Genomic DNA, 23071 nt, shown 5'->3' with positions numbered 1-23071 from the left:
GCACGCTGTTCAATGGGCGATATTACTTTTTTGTTTGATTATGACAAAAACTTGAAACTTATATTAACTTTTTAAAAAACAATAAATTATTAATAATTTACTTAAATAATAATTAAAAACATAAATAATATCTTAAGAGCAGTAATTGCACTCTCTGCTTTGGGCAACTACACTTTTTCGTTAAGTGTTCTTCTCAGACAGTGTCCCCCCACCACTTTTTAAAAGTATGGAAAGACTTTCAACTGTCATAACCATAATCAAATTTTATTAATTTATTAAAAAAAACGTTTAGAAAAAAAATTAAAAAATTAGAAAAATTGTTAAATAAATTTTAGCCAACAAAATTTTAAAAATCGATTTTTACAATTGACTTATTTTACTGCAATTTTGTTTAACTCTAATTTTATATCCCTTATAAGTTTCTTTTTTTTTTTTAATTTATCAATTGAGAAAATTTTGATACGTTTGTAACAATTGTAAGTGATTAAAAAATTTTAAAAAGTGAGGGCAATTTTTTTCCACTAGTATGGATTCAAAAAATAGTTGATTATTCCCACCACCCGAACGTTTTCATACCATGTATATATGAAATATACATAGTATATTAAGTTTAATCCCAAGTTTGTAACGCTTAAAAATAATGATGCTAGGAAAAAAATTTTGTCATAGGTGTTCATAAAATCACCTAATTAGTCCATTTCCGGTTGTCCGTCCGTGGACACGATAACTCAAAAACGAAAAAAGATATCGAGCTGAAATTATTACAGCGTACTCAGGACGTAAAAAGTGAGGTCAAGTTCGTAGATGAGCAACATAGGTCAATTGGGTCTTGGGTCCGTAGGACCCATCTTGTAAACCGTTAGAGATAGAACAAAAGTTTAAATGTAAAAAATGTTCCTTATCAAAAATTAAACACCTTTTGTCTGAAACATTTTTTCGTAAACATCACTGTTTACCCGTGAGGGCGCCACTTAGGCGGAAATTTTACAATATGTACTATACTTGATTAACAGTTATGTGTCACATGTTTGTATGCGTAATGTGATAAAGAAATCAACACTGACTATGCATGGTATTTCAACAATTTACTCAGTCAATTGTTTGTTTTCACTTTTTTTTGTTTAATAAATGACCCACGTAGGATATAATCTAATAATGTATTTTTTTTATCAAGATTTTTTTTGTCCAAGTTTCCAAGATAAATTATAAATTTTATTATTTTTCACATTTAAATGTATGTGCAAGAAAAAAAATGTTTTTCCTTAGCTGATATTTTGAAAACTAAGTATAAAAAATGATTAAATTTTAAATTTAAATTTTAAATTGAAACGTCAATATTAGAGCAATCTGGAATATTTAATCTATAAGATTTTTTTTAAGTTCAACTTCTATTTGAACTTAAGGTATGTTCAACTTTTTCAGTTCAACTTTCTCAAAAAAGAACAACGCAGTTACAATTCCTCCGAGGTATAGATTTTTTTTAAATTTACAGTTTGTTCGATTAAGAATTAAACGAAATTTGGACAATAAATTTCAGTGAAATCTTCTTGTCACCATAATGATTCGGAATGTCAAAGTTTTTCAAAGATTTCACTGAAATTTACTGTCTAAATTTCGCTTAACTCTTAATTGATACTAGCTGTAAATAAGTTTTTTTTAAATCTATATCTCGACGAAATTGTAACTGCATTGCCCTTTTTTCAATTATTGCTTTAAGTATTTTTTTTTAAAATTAATTTTCTACCTAAATTATAATACAGTCATTACAAATGAAAGTCATTGAATATTTTTTAAAAGTAGGGGGCCACTGCACGTGTCATAGAATATCCTTAAATGTCTACCTTTTTTATTTTGTGGTTATTGCACAACCCAAATATGTATTTATTTTTTTCAATTCCATAACATTCTTACTTGCGAATAATTTCGATATTCAAAAAAAATTTTGAAAATAAAACCTCAGTAACTCAATTTTTTAGGTGTAAGAGAATATCGTTCACCAGTATTACGCTGCTTTATCATGACTTTAATTGTTAGTATTACTAAATTTTCATTCCTATCTTCACGAAATGCAGTGCTTAAAATATAAAGCTGATTTTTGAACAAAAACCGGCATTCTCTAGATGGTATAATTATTGATGTTGGCGTTACTCTACAAAAAAAAAAACGGGTTGCACTCCGGGAGTGCCGGCAGAAGTGAAAACTTGAATATTAACGTTGTGCATTTTTGATATTTTGGAATGGTTAGGTAATAATTTTGCATGAGTTGCTTTAATTATCAGTATAAAAGTACTATTATTTTTGTGGTAGAATACAATATTTATTTATTGCGCTGTCGTACACAAACAGGACAATTTCATGAACAAACATTTTTTACCCATTACAAAAAAGTGTACAACGCCGCTAAAGAAGTTTTCAATTCAAAAAAAATATTTATTTATTGGGCTATCGTACACAAACATGACAATTTCATGAACGAACATTTTTTATCCATTACAAAAAAGTGTACAATGCCGTTAAAGAATTTTTCACTTAAAAATAACATTTGTGCATTTTTGATATTTTGGAATGGTTAGGTAATAATTTTGCATGAGTTGCTTTAATTATCAGTATAAAAGTATGTACTATCATTTATGTGGTAGAATAAAATATTTATTTATTGGGCTATCGTACACAAACATGACAATTTCATGAACGAACATTTTTTATCCATTACAAAAAAGTGTACAATGCCGTTAAAGAAATTTTCACTTAAAAATAAAAACAAAATTATATTTTTAATAAAAAAGCGGTCACCCATCCAAGTACTGACTGTGATCAATGTTGCTTAACTTCGGTGATCGGACGCGAACCTGTGTACTGACTGTGACAAGATCTTACGAATTTTCAATCAGGCCACGTGTCCTGACGCCCTGACGCGAGTTTAACATTTTTTACCCATTACAAAAAAAGTGTACAACGCCGCTAAAGAAGTTTTCACTTCAAAAAATACAATATATTTTTAGATAATTTTATATCAGCTAATGATACTGGTAAAATAAATATTGCTATAGTGAATTATTAGAAAACGTGGCATCATGAGGTCTTTTTCCTATCTTTAAATTTAATTTAAGCAGAAAAAAACAGAAAAATTAATGAAAGTGATAATAACTTAATTCTTATATTCGAAACTCAAAACTTACATTTTCGAAAATTCCGCTCCTTAAGATTTTTCTGAAAATATCTTCCAAATAAATACTCTATTGTTACGATGTAACCGTTCGTAGTGTGAAACAGTCTTTATATCGATCACCTTGTTGTAAGGGTCTGCCTTCATATAGTTACTTGGTAACTTTTTTTTAGTTTATTGTCAAAAGAATTCTAGGTTTTTTTTGTTTTTAAATGAATATGGTGGGAGATAATTTGATTAGATGTAAAAAAAATATAGGACTTACTTCTTCTCGTTTTGGTCGCCTTGGGGAGCAGGTCTGAAATTTTATCTGGAAGGTTGAATATGGTTGAATAGGCTGCACGCCGTGGTTGAATACCGGCGGTCACAATGGATAACTTGCAATATAATATAATGTAACGTACGGTAAATAGAATAAACCGTTTTAAAGGTAATGTGCATTTTTTTTTTATTTGTTTGGTTTTGCTTGTGTATGCTAGTTTGATAACTCATTCAACGTAGAGGTAATATTTGTTAAATAATTTTAAAGACAACACATAACCTAAGGTCCAAGGATGACATAAACGCATTTTTGTATGGATATAGTCGAAAAACGACGTCCATGTTATGTATGTAATTTCATTGAACCTAATGCGTTTATCCTCTAATTAATACATTTTGGTACATTATATTGGGTGTTATTTGTCGCGATAATTATTCGTGAGATGCTGAAACAATCGTCGATGTCGGTTTGAGATAGTGTTATCCGTGGAGATTCTATTTCTTTTAGTATTGCAGTAGTTAAGTATCGTTTTAACTTATATTTTTGTCAAGGTCCCTTTAATCGAATACGCGTGTAAAGTGTAATTTATAGTACGTTGTTACCGAGCGTGGATATTGCTATTTAGTGTAATTCATTTCGAGTACGTCCATGTAGTAGTTGAAATTTCAAGTAGATTTAAACGTGTTAAGTTTTTATGATTTATTTGGGGGACATGCCCCATGTTGTAATTTAAATCAGCGTAGGCTTAAACATGTTAAGTTTTGATTGGTAGTTTTTCAGATAGTTGTCTAAGTTTGTTAGTATTTTTTTCAAGTTCACACTAACGTTATTAAAAAGATGGTCTGTAGATTTAAAGATAGTTGTCAAAGTTCGTTAATATTTTGTTCAAGTTCACACTATCGTTATTAAAAAAATGGTTTGTAGATTTAAAGATAGTTGTCTAAGTTTGTTAAATATTTGTTAAAATTCACGCTATCTCTGTTAAATAAATTGTTTATAGATTTAGGCGTAGTTGTTTAAGTTTGTTAATATTTTGTTCGAGTACACGTTACCGTCACTAAAAATAAATTGTTTATATATATCCGAGTACAGCGTTATCAATTGTATTTCCCTTTCAGACGTTGCCTTAGTTAATCATTTTTTCACTCTGGTGCATAGGGGTTCCTCTGATAGGAATTAGATCTGGGATAAATCCTCTGGAAATGAATTGGGTTTGGTTACTCAATTCCCACTTGGGCCCAATTTAACATCTGGCACCCGCTTCGAATGCCAATCCAACTCTTGAAGTTATAAATTATTAGTTATTTTTAAGTGTCGTTATTTTATTCAAGTAAATACTTACTTTTTCAACTTTAAATTTTGTAACACTATATTTTGCGTTATTTTAGCCATTCAAAATGAAGTGATCATAATTTCTCAATTTCTTAGATCAAGTGTGATCATACACGATAAAATTAAGCTTTTAAACTAATTTAATACATTTTATAAACAAGAAAGAACTTTGTATTGTAATTTTTAAGCATAATTCAGTTAAAAATACAATTTTATAGAAAAATAGATAAAAAATATTTAACTGGATAATTTTTAAAATTCAATAAAAATTGAAAATATTATATATATAATCTAGTTATATAGATTACAATTTTGTAGCAAATTTTCAAACAAATCAATTATACAATTTATATGATTATCAATAATTTTTAAATATCAATTGTTAATAAAATCTTTTTTAGCTGAAAATTTTTTAAATCAATGATTCAAAAACGGATTGAAATCAACAGCTAAAATTTTCTCTTCAATTTAAATTATAGATTCATATATTATACTAGCTTTTTCCCACGGCTTCGCTCGTGATAATGATTCAATTCAATGTATTCCATAAATGATCCTTTTAACGAATCGTTGCTTCATTTAGAGAACCAAAATTTGAAAACCAACATGCTATCCTTCAATCCTCTTTCCGTCGCTTAGCCCATCTTTTAAACATCAACTTTACTTAAATCCCGTTGGAAAATAAGGCGGCATTCGGTGATGGAGTTCGGTGTGCTTCTTTAAAGAATGAGCGCATATATTAATTTTTTCATTCCTACGTTAAAAAATGACAGTTTCGGATAAACTTTTACCCCCTATTTTAGCTCCTTGAAGAATGAACTTTTTGAAAGTAAGTAATACAGTAAAATTTTGTTTTGAATCATGGCTCATATTAGTCGCATCAATGATTTTGATGTTTTTTTAAATGATTCTTTTTGTATATTCGTTAAAATCAGAAACATTTCACCTTTTTAAGGGATTCATTTCGAAAAATCCTGTCTGAAATGAGAGTTACAGTATAAAATCAATATCCTCTCTAAATATCAAACTTCTATCATTATTCTGGGCGGTGATTTACCAGTCCCTTCAGGTAATTTCCGCCCTTAAGTTTCTGATTTTAAACAATATATAAAAATAAAAATTAAAAAAAAAATCATCAAAATCGGAGTTGTTATTGAGGATTTCCTAAAAATGGCTATTTTATGTATTCTTTTATGGACTATATATCATTTATACTATATACCAATACCATTATTTTCGTAATTATATTATCTTTCTTCTGATTCCAAATTCGATTGGTTAACAGATCGGTGTAGATTTGTTGATAGCATATGAACAGGTGTAGGCCAATAGAGGTAACTACATCGATCTGTTAACACATCGAAATTGATATTAGAAAAAATAATTTAATTACGAAAGTAATGGTGTAGGCTTCCCTTCATGGAAAAAATTGGTTAAAATTAATTTAATTTAAAATAACCATGAACACTTTTCGATATAAAAAAATAGAAGTGTTCAAAAATCAATAAAATTTCGAAAAAAATATGTCTCATCGGGCTATGAGATGGGGTCGACCTGATACTGTCTCTTACACAACTTATGTCAGTGCACACTTATGTCATTTAAGAAAGGTTTGTCTAAAAATTTCATGCTTCTAGATCCAACGATTTCAGTCAAGCGTTGATCGATCAATCCTGTCTGTCAGTTCAGTTTTTTATTTTATAGATTATGATATTTCATGATAAAAAACTGGAGTGATTAATTTCTCCTTTTTGATTAGTGTATAATATTTATTTTTATGAACAGAAATTGGATAAAAAATTTCATTCCAAAAATTCTAATAGGAACATAGTGTTCATACGAGGAAAGAAATTTTTGTAGATATTTTATTGTAACTCTATTTAGTAGTTCTGTATTAAATATTCTTTCTAATACTTTCTAAGATATTTGATTTTGTACGAAAACCTATAATACTGTTTTTCTGAACTCTTTAAAAATATTTCAAATTTTATATCTTACCTTTCAGTATATAGCTGTACATAGTTTCAAATATTTCATACAACGATAAAATATAGTTTCATACTTTCAATTATTAAGTGAGCCTTTCTACAAACCGCTTGTGAGAACACTCATTAAAGTTCTCTGTAAAATACTATAAACCTTGGTAGATGCAAACAAGGTATGCTCTTTGCGCAGGCAGGCGTAGGGTGGGGGAATGCTCTCACTGTCGATAATCTCTCTCACACGGTACCCAGTTACCGCCATATTGATTGTTTGCTTACATTCGAGCTGTCAAGTTGATTTATTTGTTGAATATTTTTTTTACATATTTACTGTCAACAAATATGACATAAGCAATATGGCGGTGACTGTGTACCGTGTGAGAGAGATGTCCCCATCCTACTCCTGCCTTCATAAGAGCATACCTTGTATGATTCTACCAAGCTATAAACCACATGAATTAAAAAAAAAAAATTATAGCAACATGACAAACATGCATACGTTGATATATATTTGTTTATAAAATTATTAACATGGATTTTCCATGTACAAAGAACACACTTGCCAAGTTTCAGATTTCTAGGATCTGCGGTTTAGGCTGTTGATTCAGTCAATCTAGACGAAAAAAGGCCGGACCTGGAAAAAATTTCAATGATGGATCTGAGGTTATAGATCGTTAAGGGGGCATGTAAATAACTTTAAAAAAAATTAAGAGAATTTTTCGTTCCGCTGTTTTTGAGAAAATCCAAAAAAATTTTGGAATGCGTTTTCCTCAGAATCTATGGGTTTAAAGGAAAAGTTTTTCAAATATGTCATGTTATGTCATTGAAGCAACGTCATACGAGTTAAATTACAAATAGTAGGTGGCGCTAAAGTTTCAAAAAAAGTGTTTTTCATTATTTTCATTAAGAAAAAATGATTTTTTTGCAAAAGTGTATATGAGAAAGTTGTTTGACTCAAAATTAGCTTCAACTTTTATTCAAACAATTTTTATTAAAAACTTACCGTTTCTGAGCTATAGGCCAAAAATGGAACGCACCGTAGAGTTAACGGTTCTTTTTTCACTTTCGCCGGGCGAGTCGGCATAGTACGAACAAAGGACCGGTTTCTAACATCTGCCTAACTGTCTATGAATAGTACATTTTTCAGTTCCTATGTGAGTTTTGGAGAATAAAGGTCTGAAAATTTTTCTCTCCAAAAATGAATACCTATCTGTTTCGTGTGTAATAGAACTGTTGAAGTGGGTGAAAAAAGAACTGTGGATTCAAAAAGTCGGGAAAAATTAATAAGAGCTAGCATAATCAGAGATGATTTAACAATCGAAAAATTACTCAAGGATGAAAGCAAAACAATCGTTGTTCACATCAAGTGCCACGAGACGTTTTTTGATATCAAGTTCATTTTGTTAATTTTGATATCAAGTTCATTTTGTCAATTTTGATATCAAGTTCATTTTGTCAATTTTGATATCAAGTTCATTTTCTATTCTTTAATTTTATGAAAATTGCAAAATTAAAATATTATGAAATAAAAAAACTTTGAATTGCAATATTAGTTAATGTAAACAATTTTTCACTTCTATGTTTTGCTAAATTTATGTTTACAAAAAGTTTACAATAATTGATAATACATTGGTAACGTTGTTAACTGTTTATTTCAATATTTGTCCAAAAAATTTACTGCAGTTGAAAGTATTTCGAACAATCAATTCAATTTTAAATTCTACAACAATCTCAAACACAGCACGGCATAAAATGTCCGATGTGTACTCTTCAGCAAGTTGTATTTCAAAAACGGTAAGTTTTACGAAAAAATTGTTGAAATAAAAGTTGAAGTTAATTTTGAGTCAAACACCTTTCTTATTTACACTTTTACAAAAAAAACATTTTTTCTTAATGAAAATCATGAAAAACACTTTTTTTGATACTTTAGCGCCACCTACTTTTTGTAATTTAACTCGCATGACGTTGCTTTAATGACATAAAATGTAGCTGGCAATATCCTCTACATTTTTTATTTGAAAAACTTTTCCCGTAAACCCATAGATTCCGAGAAAAACACATTCCAAAACTTTTTTGGATTTTCTCAAAAACAGCGGAACGAAAAATTCTCTTAATTTTTTACATGCCCCCTTAACGATCTATAGCCTCAGATCCACCATTGAAATTTTTTTCAGTCAAAATGCCAGGTTTACTGTACCATGTACAATGATCCGTCATTTTATAGATATAGATATATTTCAAAATGACAAACAATGTAAATTTAAGAGAATTCGTACCTTTCGGGTTTGTTGGTTTCTTTTAGTAAATTTACATTTCGTTCTGATTGTAGTGTAGGTATCTCTCCCTCTCAATTTTCGTAAACTGTTTCATCGAATAAATTTTTCTAAAATTTTTAAAGTATGTTACCAATTGCAAATTTTACAAAAAAAATTTTCGGGTTTTTTTATATAAAAATACTACGACTATTATGCATGCTATATATTCATAGCTTGACATTTGTTTAGATATGTTTTTTATTTTTTTGGTAAAAGTTCAGTTTTAAATTATGCTATAACCTTCTAATCTTCTTTTCAATAACCTATTGCAAAATAAAGTATGTTCAGCATGGATTAATCATTAAATAAGATAATATCTACAAATAGGAATAGACTTAGCAATTTTTTTTATGTAAGTGACCATTTTTACATGTTAAGTTTTATAAAAATTGCCCACAGCCTCTTCAGACATAAACTTAAATAAAACAAGTGAAAACAAACAATTGACTGAGTTAATTGTTGAAATATCATGTGTAGACAGTGTTGATAAAGCAATCGTTTGATTTTTTTACGTCATATTAGTAAAGAAAGGTTTCCACTCTTAGATAGCCACACATACATACACGCCACACACACATTACTGATATTCCAATATAATCTATAAATATATAGGAGACTTTCTATAGATATAATTACTCATCACGATATCTCTGGAACTATAAGACCTAGAGACTTGAAATTTGGCAGGAATATTCCTTTTGCCAAGTAGAGGTCAGCTAATAACGGATTTTACGAAATTCCACCCACAAGGGGGGTTGCGGGGGTGTTCATGAATAAAAAATTCATATTTTTCAATTTTGGCTTTGGCAATTATATTATAGCAATCTTTATCAATCTTTACTTTTAAACCCAGCGAAGCGGGTGGGTATCACTCTTGTACATACTATATAATTTGCGGCCTCAAGGGTAAACAGTGAAGTTTACGAAAAAATGTTTCAAACAAAAATTGTTAATTTTTATATAAGGAATATTTTTTACACAAAAACTTTTTTTTTGTTCAATCTATAACGGCTCATAATATCTCTGGATCCAAGACCCAATTTTTTCACCTCACTTTTAACGTCCTGAAAACAACATTATTGTCATTAGCAGCCTGTAACTGAAAAATTCTAGTAGTTATTAGAAATGTACAGTAAATACTTTTACAACATTTTTGCAAAATTATTTTTTTCGGACATTTTTATATTATATATCAATTTTATATTATATTGACAATTATATAAAAAAATTGGTAGGTATATTTGTATTTGTGGATATTATCTTATTCATAGCTAATTACTAATAATTTTATAATCTAGCTAAATATTTTTATTGTGTGTCCTGAAGGGAATATATTTTAACAAAATGCATCTTATTTAATGATTAATCCATGTTGAAAATACTTTATTTTGCAATAGGTTATAGGAAAGAACGTACTCTATTTATATTGTACAACAAGCACAACAACGAACAAGAGTGCCAGAAGAATGAATAGTGAGTCACATACATGCATATCATACAACAACACTTTTGTATGTATGTGTATGACCTGACCAGTTAATTAAGACGTATATTGAGTTGGGGAATGATTAAGTGTTATAATCATATAGCACAACAGTGCGTAAGCGTAAAATAGCCCTTTTTCACACCCTTATATCTCAGAAACTACTTGAGCTATAATGTTGCGCTTTTCAACTTAAGTAGATATATAACCTGAGACACCGTAAATCAAATTTTACCTTTTTTTTTAGTTTTTTTCAAAACGTTCACGGCTCTCATCGTTTCCGAGCAATAACGCGTCAAAAAACGGACACGCCCCGAAATTTTGTTACTCACTCATATAAATTCACAGCAAAACTGAGAAATGGTATAAAGATGCGGTTTTCGTTAAAATAAATTAGAGAAAAATCATACCCCAGAAAAACTTCCAAATACCAAAATTTTTAACGGGAAATGGGAAATTTCGCTAATTAAAGGTGCATTTTTACCCCATTTAAAAATCAATGTTAATATATGAACCAATCAGATGGCTAGTTTTTTTTCCTATACACTTTGTATGGGAAAACTAAAATACGCTTAAAAATTTGTTATTTATATAATTTTTATTAAATTTTGATTAAATTTGAATAAATATTAAATAAATAATTAAAAATTAATTGTGTATTTAAATATTTTAAGTACCATGTAGAAAACAGATTAAAATGATTTTGTCACATTAATTAGGAAAATTTTAATTTGCCTTCATAGCAAAAACCGTAAGAGATAGACCAAAAGTTTAAATGTAAGAAATGTTCCTTGCATAAGATTAAACAATTCTGTATGAAAAATTTTTTGTAAAGGTAATGGTTTTCCCGTGAAGAGCAAATAAAGTAAAAAATTAAATTGCAATTTTCGAAAAAACGGTAAGAGATAGAACAAAAGTTTAACTGTAAAAAATATTCCTTACATAAAAATAAACAACTTTTGTTTGAAAAATTTTTTCGAAAAAACAATCATTTTCCCTCGAGAAAGTAAATAACCAGTCCTGTTTTTTTCGTTAATGCAAAAGCAAACTATTTTTGTCCTTAAATTTAAAAAAAGTATAAATATATTCCCATAAGAAGTTTGAAACCATTTTGATCATATCTCTTGTAGCGTTCACAACTAACCGTTGCTATGGCAACGAATTTTATTTTCTTAAAAACAATGGTATTGTTATGTTCAACAATAAATAATCTTGCAACCCAATTTTGAAGCCGACACCCTCAACCGATTGCGTTGAAATTTTATAAGTACGCTGACTTTGAATGACATTGAATTTTTATGGTTGATTTGACCGAATTTTCCCGTCGCTTCCGCCATGTTTTGTTAAATGGGGGGAATCTTATAACTCAATTTTAAAGCAGATATCTTCAACCGATTGAGTTGAAATTGTGTATACACGTTTAGATTTGATAACAAAACATGGTAAGGTTATTGGCGTTATTATTTTTCCGTCACTTCCACTATAATTGATTTATCTATAAAGGGAATCATTCAGCTTTACCAATTCTAAGTTGCTTCGAAATTATAGAAAGATGCTATTTTGGACATTCGACAGAGACTTGCTTGAATTCACTGTCAACCAATGCGCAGTACTATTACATGTAATCCTCGTGTGCGCACTAGCAATATTTAAGGCCAACATGTGTGCAGTAACAAAATATAAATTCAGCGTATACGCAGTTGCAAGAATCAGGATAAATGCATGCGCAAAACTATAATTATTGATTAATCTGTGCGCACTTCCCGTATATAATACCCAAATATGCGCACTTACAAAATATAAAGTCCCTGTATGCGCAGTTGTAATATTCAAGATCAACCCAAGCGCAGTACTGTTACATGTAATCCAAATGTGCGCTCTAGCAATATATAAAGCCTACATATGGGCAGTAGCAAAATATAAAATAAGCTAATGTGCAGTTCTAGGATTCTGGATAAATGAATGCGCAGAACTAAAATTTGTGATTAATTTATGCGCACTTTCAATATTTAAGGAACAAATATGTCTATTTTTCAAAAATAAGGTCCCTGTATGCGCAGTTGTAATATTTAGGATCAACCCATGCGCTGTACTATTTCATGTAATCCACATGCGTGCACTAGCAATATATAAGGCCTACATATGCGCACTAACAAAATATATATTCAGCGTATGCGCAGTTGTAAGATTCAGGATAAATGCATGCGCAGAACTATAATTTGTGATTAATCTGTGCGCACTTCCAATATATGAAACCAAAATATGCACACTTACAAAATTGAAGGTCCATGTATGCGCAGTTGTTATATTCCGGATTATCCCATGTGCAGAAGTATTATATGAAATCAAATTGTGCGTATTACCCATGAATAAGGACTAAATATTTGCAGTTACATGATATCTGACTGTCCGTCTGCACGCCTGTCTGCCAACACGATAACATAAAACGAAAAGAGATATCAAGATGAAATTTTTATAGCGTACTCAGGACGTAAAAAATGAGGTCAAGTTCGTAAATGAGCAATATACGTCAATTGAGTCCTGGGTCTGTGGGACCCATCTTGTAAACCGTTAGAGATAGAACAAAAATTTTAATGTAAAAAATATTCCTTATAAAGAAATAACCATTTTTTGCATGAAACATTTTTCCAAAGCATGGCTGTTTACCCATGAGGACGCAAATAAGGCGTAAATTATAAAGAATGTATTATATAACAATTAATATCAGTTATATGAAAATGAAATTTTCATTACAATATTTATAAATAACACAATTTTGATGACATCTTGTCCGGCATCTCTCTTGACGTACGAGGCTCAGTATTCAACAGTAATTCAATGTATTCATAATGGTGAGTTAAAATTGTTACAAGCACTTTCAAACTAAATACTATTGCCTTGCAAAAAGAAGTGATATCCCACCAAAAACATAAATGTGTAAAAAGGCGTAGATGTCACAGAATCTGTAGAGAAAAAAATTCTTCGAAAAAATTTTATAATAATGGCATAAATTTATTGAGTAACTTTTCCGTAAAGAAGCATTAAAGTATTACATTAGCAACTTTTCGGTGACTTCATACCTACACGCACCTGTATAGGAGAACAAAAGATAATCGTTAACCCCCTACTATCTCCCTGCTCCCCTCTAATGTTATGACGTTATAATTTTTTCACAACTTTTATTAAACATCAAAATTTAAATTTAAACAATCAAAGTATTCTTAAGACTAAAGTCAAGCACCTACTTAACAAAGGCCTAATTTTTTTTACTAAAGTACGAAAATTATTGGTTTAAATTTCTTGTGTAAGTTTCTCCTTAGTAAGTATTTATTTAATATTTTACTTCGCAAGTTTTTTATTTTTAGATTCGTTTTTATATTCCGAAAACTTGCGAAGTAAAATATTAAATAAATACGTACTAAGGAGAAACTTACACAAGAAATTTAAACCAATAATTTTCGTACTTTATAAAAAAAAATATGACCAAAACCACGTTATGACCAAAAATTTGTGAATTAAATTGCAGTAAAATCAGTCAATTGCAAATTCGATTTTTAAAATTTTGTTGGCTAAAATTTATTTAACAAATTTTGCTTAACCCATAATTGATACTCGTAACTGCTGTAAATAATTTTAAAAAAATTGTATATCACGACGAATTTGCTATGTTGTATCCTTTTCTAAGTAACGTTTTTTTTTTTTTTTTTAATACATTAACAAAATTTGATTACGGTTATGACAGTTGAAAGTCTTTCCATTCTTTTAAAAAGTGGGGAGGGGGGAACTGTCTGAGAAAAACGAAAAAGTGTAGTTGTCCTGTTGTCCAAAGCTATTAGTGCAATTACTGCTCGTAAGATATTATTTACGTTTTTATGTTAATTATTAATAATTTATTGTTTTTTAAAAAGTTAATATAAGTTTCAAGTTTTCAGTCATAATCAAACAAAAAAGTAATATCGCCCATTGAACAGCGTACAATAATTGCTCGTAAAATATTATATACTTTTATGTTGATATTTAATAATTTATTTATTTATGATAATTAAGAATGAATAAAATTAAAACGAAAGAAATAGATTTAAAAAATATTAATATAAGCTTCAAAAGTTTGTAATTAGCAAACAAAAAAAGTAATATTCAAAAAACAGCGCGCAATAAGTGCTCCTAAAAAATTATTAATGTTGTTATTATATTATTGTTATTATTTTTTAATTATAGATTATTTACGATTTAATAATTTAAAAAATGTAAAAAAAAACTTTGTAAATTAGATATAACGATACATAAATTTCTCGAGCGTCTATATATAATTATATGTGAGTATATATAACTATATATAGTTATATATAATTAGATATAACGATACATTAATTTCTCGAGCGTCTATGTATAATTATATATGAGTATATCTAATTATATGTAATTTATATATAATTATATCTAAACTATATATAATTTTATATAATTATATATGATTATATATAATTTTTTTTTACCCGGGAGATTTGTTATTTTAATAGTTCAGAAATCATTAAAATCGGTCCAGCCGTTCTTGAGTTTTAAACGGCGTGTAACTAACTCGACTTTCTTTTATATACTAAGAAGAAGATATTTTTAATAAGATAACAAAATAATAATTTGAATCTTGAAGAAATCTTATCTAGGAATGTACAGATGTGGTACACATTCCATTTATCTAAAATTCAAAATTAGTACTTTAAGAATAAGACTCTGATAATTTGAAATAGTTTTAAGATTTAAATAGTTGTTGCACTTCAAAAATCTATAATTGTTTTATATTTAATTTCTAAAAAATACTTCATAATTTGCATTTATTTATAAACAAAAATAAATTCCTAATCAAAATGTTGATAAATATTAAACAACTTATTTTGTTATTCAAATCGATTAAAAAATTTCAAATATTTGTAAAGTATTGATAACACATTAATACTTACTTTATAATTTTTGTATTATAATCAAGTCTTCTGTAGTATAGTATCCCCGCCTGTCACACCGGAGACCAGGGTTCGATTCCCCGTCGGGGAGAATTTTTGTTTAATTCGTCACGCGGGAGACCGGGGTTCGATTCCCCGCCGGGGAGAAATTTTTTTTTAACTTAATTTATTTTTTTTTTTAAATTATATATACTGTTTTTCAATCCTTTTGTAAAAAAATTATATGGAAGTCGAATTTCCGTTCCATATAAAATCTCAGCAGATGAAAACCCGGGTAAAAAAAATTATATATAATATCATATATAATTATATATAATTTTTTTTACCCGGGATAGAACATCTCTTCATTAAAATACCTTTCAAACGAAACAAAAAAATCAAAATTGGTTTATCCGTTTAGGTGCTATGATGCCACAGACAGACAAACAGACATACACATAACGATCAAACTTATAACACTCAAATAAGTGCTCTAATTAAAGTGCGTAATCTCCAAAATTAAATTCTAAATGTACGTCTGACCGTTGTACAATTATTAAAATATAATGTTGAATTAAATCTACAGTAGTACAATTGATGATTTCAGATCAACGTCTACACGTGTAGCAGCTGGAACATGGTGGTTTTTTACAGTAATAATGGTATCATCTTATACAGCCAATTTGTCTGCTTGTCTAACAGTCGAACAATTATTTGAACCCATTAAAAGTGCAGAAGACCTTGCTGCACAAACAGCTATACAATATGGATCTAAAGAAAAAGGTTCGACCGAAGGATTTTTTAAGGTAATTTAAAATTTTAACACGTATGTTTCTTCATCAACATTTTCTTAAACTTCATTTAATTTTTTCTAAAAAACGTAAAAACCGCAGAGCTTCACAACGAACTTCACAATAATATTTGTTGAACCTATTACAGATTCGAGAAAATTCGAGTCCTAAGCCCTTGTGGAATAATTTCTCTGCCAAAACTGAAAATAAGTCCGAATAACAGTTCTTAAATTTTACTTTTTCTTAAACTCGGAATAACTTTTAATTTGTCGTATAAGTCAGAGTGATTCCAAGATTTCGAACTCTTCTAGAAGAGCTATTCACAGTTAATTAAACTTACTAAAAGAGTTACTAAGACTTTTTAATACTTTTAAAAGTTTTAAGAAAAATTTTTGCGGCTGTAAAAAGAATTATCAAGAGTTTTTCTTTATTCGCTCTGAAGAGAAACCAGAGTGATTGTACATTTGCTGCAATATATGTATATATAAACAAGACTTCGACATACCCCATATACGAAAGGATCATAATTTCGAAAACGTAATTGAACTAAACTTTTTTGATTTAATTTGAGCATAGTTTAGCGCAATTACATTTTCGAAATTATGGTTCGCAATTAACTCAATATTAGTTTATATTAAATATGTTGTTATCTCGCACATGAGGTATGTCGAAGTCATGTTTATATATACATTGCAACAAATGTATATACACCTTCGCAGCTTGCGAAAATGCAAACATTTGAAAATCGTTGTCTTCGGACGATTTCGAAAGTCCCCCAACGATATCCGGCTGAAGCTCTTCACAGAGAAACTGGGCACCCCACAATTAAAACCTTCATCCAAATAATTTCAAAATTCTATTTCCAACTATCCCGCAAAAATGTTTTCTCGGAAATCAATGAACCGAGCCAATTTTTGACCCGCGTAAATTGCTTTTCAGAAAACGATACCGCATGCCACATGAGGTCGATTACAACTAATTCGGTGTTATCAAAATTGTAAATATTTTTGTTTAAGGTCTAGTTTTAGGGACGGCTTATCCGTCCTACATAGGTTACTTTTAGATATCAATGGTTTTGTATATAAAATTTTTCCAATTTAGAAGCGATATAAAATGTTTATATATTTCGATTTATTTATTTAATAAGATGATGTAATATAGATAAAGCTTAGGCTAGGAACTATAGATTCTAAGACGTATTGTAATTTGACATTCTAAACTGACGATATTAATAAATAATTTTCAACTTCAATTTCAACAATGACTGTGGTGTCTCTTCAGAGCCAAAGAGTCTAGGATACAGGTGAAGCATATAAGAGCTAATGTAAAATCGTGGTATACGAGTTTCAGCGCCTCTACCGAGTAAGGCTTTCAAACTTAATAGTTAATAGTCGCCCCCGCTAAGGCCGACAAACTAAATTGTTGACCGTCACAGACTCCAGGTATCACTTAAATTATATTTCTGCTTCCCATCTTCCTTATACTCTTTTTTCAAAGCGAATAAATCATTCGCTCTCTGGTGTCTATTCCGAACTTTAAATAATTGTTTTTACAGCCGCACAAATTTTTATAAAAAAACATTTTTAAAGTATCAAGAAGTCTTAGTAACTCTTCAAATTAGTTTAATTAACTCTGAATAACTCTTCTGGAAGAGTCCGAAATTTTGGAATTACTTTGATATTATTCGTCTTTTTTAAAGTTATTCTGAGTTTATAAGACTTTTTCAAACTTTTTAAGAAAAAGCTAATTTAAGAACTGTTATTTGGACTTATTTTCAGTTTTGACAAGGAAATTTTTGTGAGGGCGTCTCCAAAATACTTTCAAAAATTTCAAAATATGTGTTGTGTTTTCTAGAATTTTTTTTTTCTAGAATGTTTCACAAAACCTCTAGTTGAAGTTGTTGAAAGATGAAAAAAATCAACCCTGGTGGAAAAAATATTTGAAAAAAGAATAAGTCTTAATAAGTCTCAGGAAACTCTGAAAAAGTCTTAGAAACTTTAAAAAAGTATTAAGAACTCTGAATTAGACTAGTCCGAAAACGTTGAGAAATTCAAAGTTCCTGAGACTTTTTCAGAATTTTTTTTTCTTTCTTCAAATATTTTTTCCACTAGGGAATACACTTTTTTTTTTATAGTTTTGGAGAAAATAGACACCAAAGTTTTTGCCTAAGTTCCGCGTCTTTACGGGTAAACAGTGATGTTTACGAAAGAATGATTCAAATAAAAGTTGTGAATTTTTTTATAAGGAATAACTTTTACATTTAAACTTTTGTTCTATCTCTAACGGTCTACAAGATGGATACTTTTTAATTTGATTGAATGAGCAAAACAATTCCATTTTAAAATTGGCATATCTCAGTCAATTTTGAAGCCAGAAAGTCGAAAAAAAAAACAAAACAAAATGTGCACAAATACTTCAGCTAGAATTTTTAATTGAATTTTTTTTTATTTGATGATTAGCTTTTTTGTATTTTGTAAAGAACTGATTAAAACTCTCAACTACCTCCTAAAAAGCAGGTTAGATACGACCCTGAGACGTCGACTTTTTTTTACAAAGTGGTTACGTTACAACCTAATAAATAACTGTGGAAAATTTCAAAGAAGCATTAATTTTTTTCTTTTAGATATTTAGTTTAATTGCACTAAACTTATCTTATATTTTTGATAATTTTTTTAAATAATATTTGTAACAGGAGGCAACTTACCCCCCATATAAAAAAATGTATGAATATATGCAGAATATACCAGGTGTAATGTTCGATGACAATGATAAGGGTGTTACACGAGTTAAGACCACAAATTATGCATATTTGATGGAATCCACTTCTATTGAGTACATTACACAGAGAGATTGTGATCTACAACAGGTTGGGGATTTATTAGATGATAAAGGATATGGAATTGCGATGCGTAAAAGTAAGTATACATTACGTAGTTTACACATTCTAGGAGCTAGTGTGTGCCAGATTTAGGATATTTTAACAAATCTTATATATTCTAGTTGAGGAAATAATTAAGGCATTTCAGATGGGAATATAATAATAATAGTTTTGTCAATGGTCAAGGTCATGGATTCAAACAGTGGTATTTAAATTTACACCCTGAACGCGGCAACAAAATTGTAAAAACCAATCGTGCTTAAAAATTAAGAAAATAGAGCAATAGCAATTAAGCCTCGTCGTTTTATGTAGATACTGTAGGAAATAAAGATTTGACCTTACTTCCGAACACCATATTCTCATTATTTCACATCTTAAAAAACTATTAGATTTTATTTTTTGTACACTTCTAAGCATTTTTTTCGAGATATTTGATTAAAAATTTGATAAAAATGGGGATTTTTGATGAAAATTTGTTATTGACAAAAATAAAAATTATTTTGTGGTTGTGGCCAAAAATTGGATATGAAAACCATATGACTTTATATTTTGATAACTTATTAACTCTTGGAATTTTTTACCTACCCTCACCGTTTTCGATATATAAGCGTTAGAAAAAATAAAATGTATAAAGTATATATTTTTAAATAAAAAAAAATATTTTTTTTTATGGATAGCTGAAATTGAGGGTTAAATACGGGTTTTTTTTTTCAAACGCTTATATATCGAAAACAGTGAGTTTAGGTTTAAAATGTTAAATGAGTCAAAACGTGTGTAGAACAAAGAGGTTATATAACATTCTATGGTCAAAGACTATATCAGTAAACAAGACCATTAACTTGAATAGGCAACTTTTATGCCACTTTTATTTCACCTGAACAATCATAGATGGCTTAATTATGAATAAAAACAAAAAAAAAACCCACAGATGTCACTAAAAATCAATATACTACTCAAAAAACCTCCATAGATGTCGCGATCATTCACATTTTATTTTCTTTTTATTCAGTATACTCAGTTATTTGAATCATGCATCAACTTGTTTTTATTTGATATCAAGTCTATATCATTATCAATAAGTTTTCGATATTTTCTTGAAATAATGAATTTTCAATATAATAATTGTGTAGTGTTTAAACTACGGAGAAAAATGGACGTACGTTTTATTTTCCAAGAAACGAAAACAGGCAAGTACAAACAAATTGCATTTCTAATATAACCTAATTGACAAAAGTAGTACAAAAAAATCGAAATTTTTATATTCCGACATCTAATAAATCTTTATTAAAAGATGTATTCCATCAGTTCTAAAGATGAAAATTTTCTAGATCGTTTCTTTGAATTTTCTTGATCAATATGCATTTGCTATTGGAGAAAGTAATAAAATTATAAATTAAATAGCGAATATAATCTTTCGCTTAAATGCCTCTGGACCAAGATCAATTCTATTCAACGGGCGATAAATCCCTATTGTTTGTTTTTAAATCATCAAATCCACCTGGAGTCGGTCTTCATGCTTCTCAATTTTAGTGAGTGTTTTAGTGGCTCAATTTAAGTGAGTGATTTAAAGCCAATTATTGTTATTGTATTTTATTTTTATATTTAGGAAAATATGTAAAATTGATTTTCAAAATTCTTCGTATTTTCATATCAATATTTTTGTTCTAGATATCAATTTTTAATATTTTTCATTCTTTTTGCTGTGTTCACGTTTCGTTTTCAATTATTTTCATTTTATTTTAATCCAAAGGATTGAAGTTTTTTACGTGATTTTCTTTTAAACACGAATAATCATTATTTCTTTTCTTAATGTTTCTTATAATTTAAATATTTTTTACATACTCTTAAAACAACATTCAATCAAAATTTTAGTTATTCTTGGTTGGTTACCACGATTTTTTTGTTTTAATTTATTATTTTCAGGTTTACCAAATGAAAAGTTGTTACTTAAAATACATTTTATACTTAATTATATATCTATCCAATTAAATTTTCTATTTTTAGACTTTTCCAATCCAATATTTTTCAAGTAGTCAAATGAACTGTTTTACCATATGTATATACATATATATAAATATATATATATATATATATATATATATATATATATATATATATATATATATATATATATATATATATATATAACTGGGAGGAGAAGGGGCGAAACCCACCCAAAAAAATATGAGAAGTAGTTCTTAACATTGACTACAAACCTACCAAATTTGGATATGCACCGATGTCTCCTCTTGCGAATATAAAATAAAAATGATAAAATTTCTGAAAAAAATTCCATTTTTGACGCCATTTTGTTGATTAGGCATGTTGCACCACTCCGGGAAAGTAAAAACTTTCAAAAAATACTTATTTTGATGTGAAAAGAAAAACCCCAAAGTTTCGCTGCCCGAACTTTTAATCCATACACAAGACATAATTTCACTCTACTATATGGTATATACAAACATGTGTAGTCAGGCCCGTGCGCAGGAAACCCAAGGGAGGGGTTCCAACTTATTCGCCATGTTAGGTCATAAAGTCAATAAAAACAATAAATTCTTTTTTCGGGTAAGAGAACATTTAATTAGTCAATTCTGCGAGGTATAGAAAAAAAATATTTTTTTAATACTTGTGTTTTAAGATGACACAAAGTTCATCTTCCAGAACGCGAAGCATTTGGTAGACATTAGGAAACGCATTTTTATTGAAAATATCGAGTGCTTCGAGTGAATTTTCCTTTCCAGCTATGCGTTTTCACTATAGTTGAATTTTGTCGACCCAGATGTTACGGGAAACATTGTTCAAAATTGAATATTCCAGTTCAAAAAGTTGAGCAAGAGTATTCATCAAAAATTTTCATTTTATTGAGAAAGAGACAAGCTAAATTTGATAAAATATTTTGATAATCCAAAAATCAATCAAAAATTTTCAACTAAGTCAGTCTGTAAATTCGAGCGTTGAGTCTGTAATGACGAGAACCTTGTCTTCTATGTCGTATTCATCGCAGATAGCGCTTATGGTTTTCAAAATTTATGGAATTGCTTTTCCCCTTCTTTCAAAATATGTTTCGCAGCATCAGTCAGTTAGATAGCCTCGAAAAGATTCAAAATTTCTATTTGAAGTACTCGACTCAAAGACAGAGCAAAGAATGTACCGAAATCAAAATATGCATGGATTTCTGATCCGTCAGTGGAAATCCGTCGCGTCTCATAAAGGAGTGCATATACAAGACTATGTTGTTAGTTCAAAATTTATGTGGTCAGATTTTTAATGGGAGGGGATTTTACCCCCAAAACCCCTTATGAAAAGATTTATTTTCAAATATATATATATATATATATATATATATATATATATATATATATATATATATATATATATATATATATATATATATATATATATACACTAGCTGACCCGGCCACGCGTTGCTGTGGCTAAAGTTTTTGTTATATTACATTATAGTAAACAATCTAAGAGGAACAATAAGAGAACATCAGTCACGGAGTCCACTATGCTTTTTCACACAGATCGTATTCGTAAAAAAATATGGTGATCTCCTTATTTGACTTTCTACTACTATAACCCTTTAGTACAATGAAATTATTTACGAACAAAGACGAAAATGTAGATGTTGGTATACTGGCCGAAAATTTGGAATTACTATTTTTATTTTTGATAAACCACCCTTCTTTTTTATAAATTGGCAAAATGTTACTAAAAGAAGTTGCTCGCAATTAACAAGTGTGACTCTATACAAAAAATCAAGAATATTCGTGTACTTTATTGAAAACATCTTTTTTTATTTGAACAAAAGTTGTAAAGTTGTAAATCACTAAAAGACTTAACAGAGAAGATAACATTAAATCAATTAACATGTTCTCCTCCTACCATAACACATTTTTCAATCAAAGCCCTAAATTTTTTA

At 28.9% G+C, this 23071-nt stretch overlaps 1 protein-coding gene across 2 annotated transcripts in view; it reads left to right on the top strand.

The window, feature by feature from the left end:
• The window catches only part of LOC123294919 (glutamate receptor ionotropic, kainate 2-like), an 81863-nt gene that overhangs the window by 35235 nt on the left and 23557 nt on the right, over positions 1-23071 (top strand). The window contains exons 8-10 of one of the 2 annotated variants that reach the window (XM_044876115.1): positions 16085-16283; positions 18961-19183; positions 19269-19395. In XM_044876115.1, the coding sequence (XP_044732050.1) occupies positions 16085-16283; positions 18961-19183; positions 19269-19306 (460 nt within the window). In that variant the 3' untranslated portion in view covers positions 19307-19395. Of the gene's footprint in view, positions 1-16084; positions 16284-18960; positions 19184-19268; positions 19396-23071 lie in introns of those variants that run through there. The other variant, XM_044876114.1, reaches the window with a different exon arrangement.

Source organism: Chrysoperla carnea, chromosome 3 (assembly GCF_905475395.1).
Source record: "Chrysoperla carnea chromosome 3, inChrCarn1.1, whole genome shotgun sequence".
NCBI classification, from domain to species: Eukaryota; Metazoa; Arthropoda; class Insecta; order Neuroptera; family Chrysopidae; genus Chrysoperla; species Chrysoperla carnea.
The sequence above is the reverse complement of the archived record's forward strand: the minus strand, read 5'-3'. Positions and strand labels throughout refer to the sequence as shown.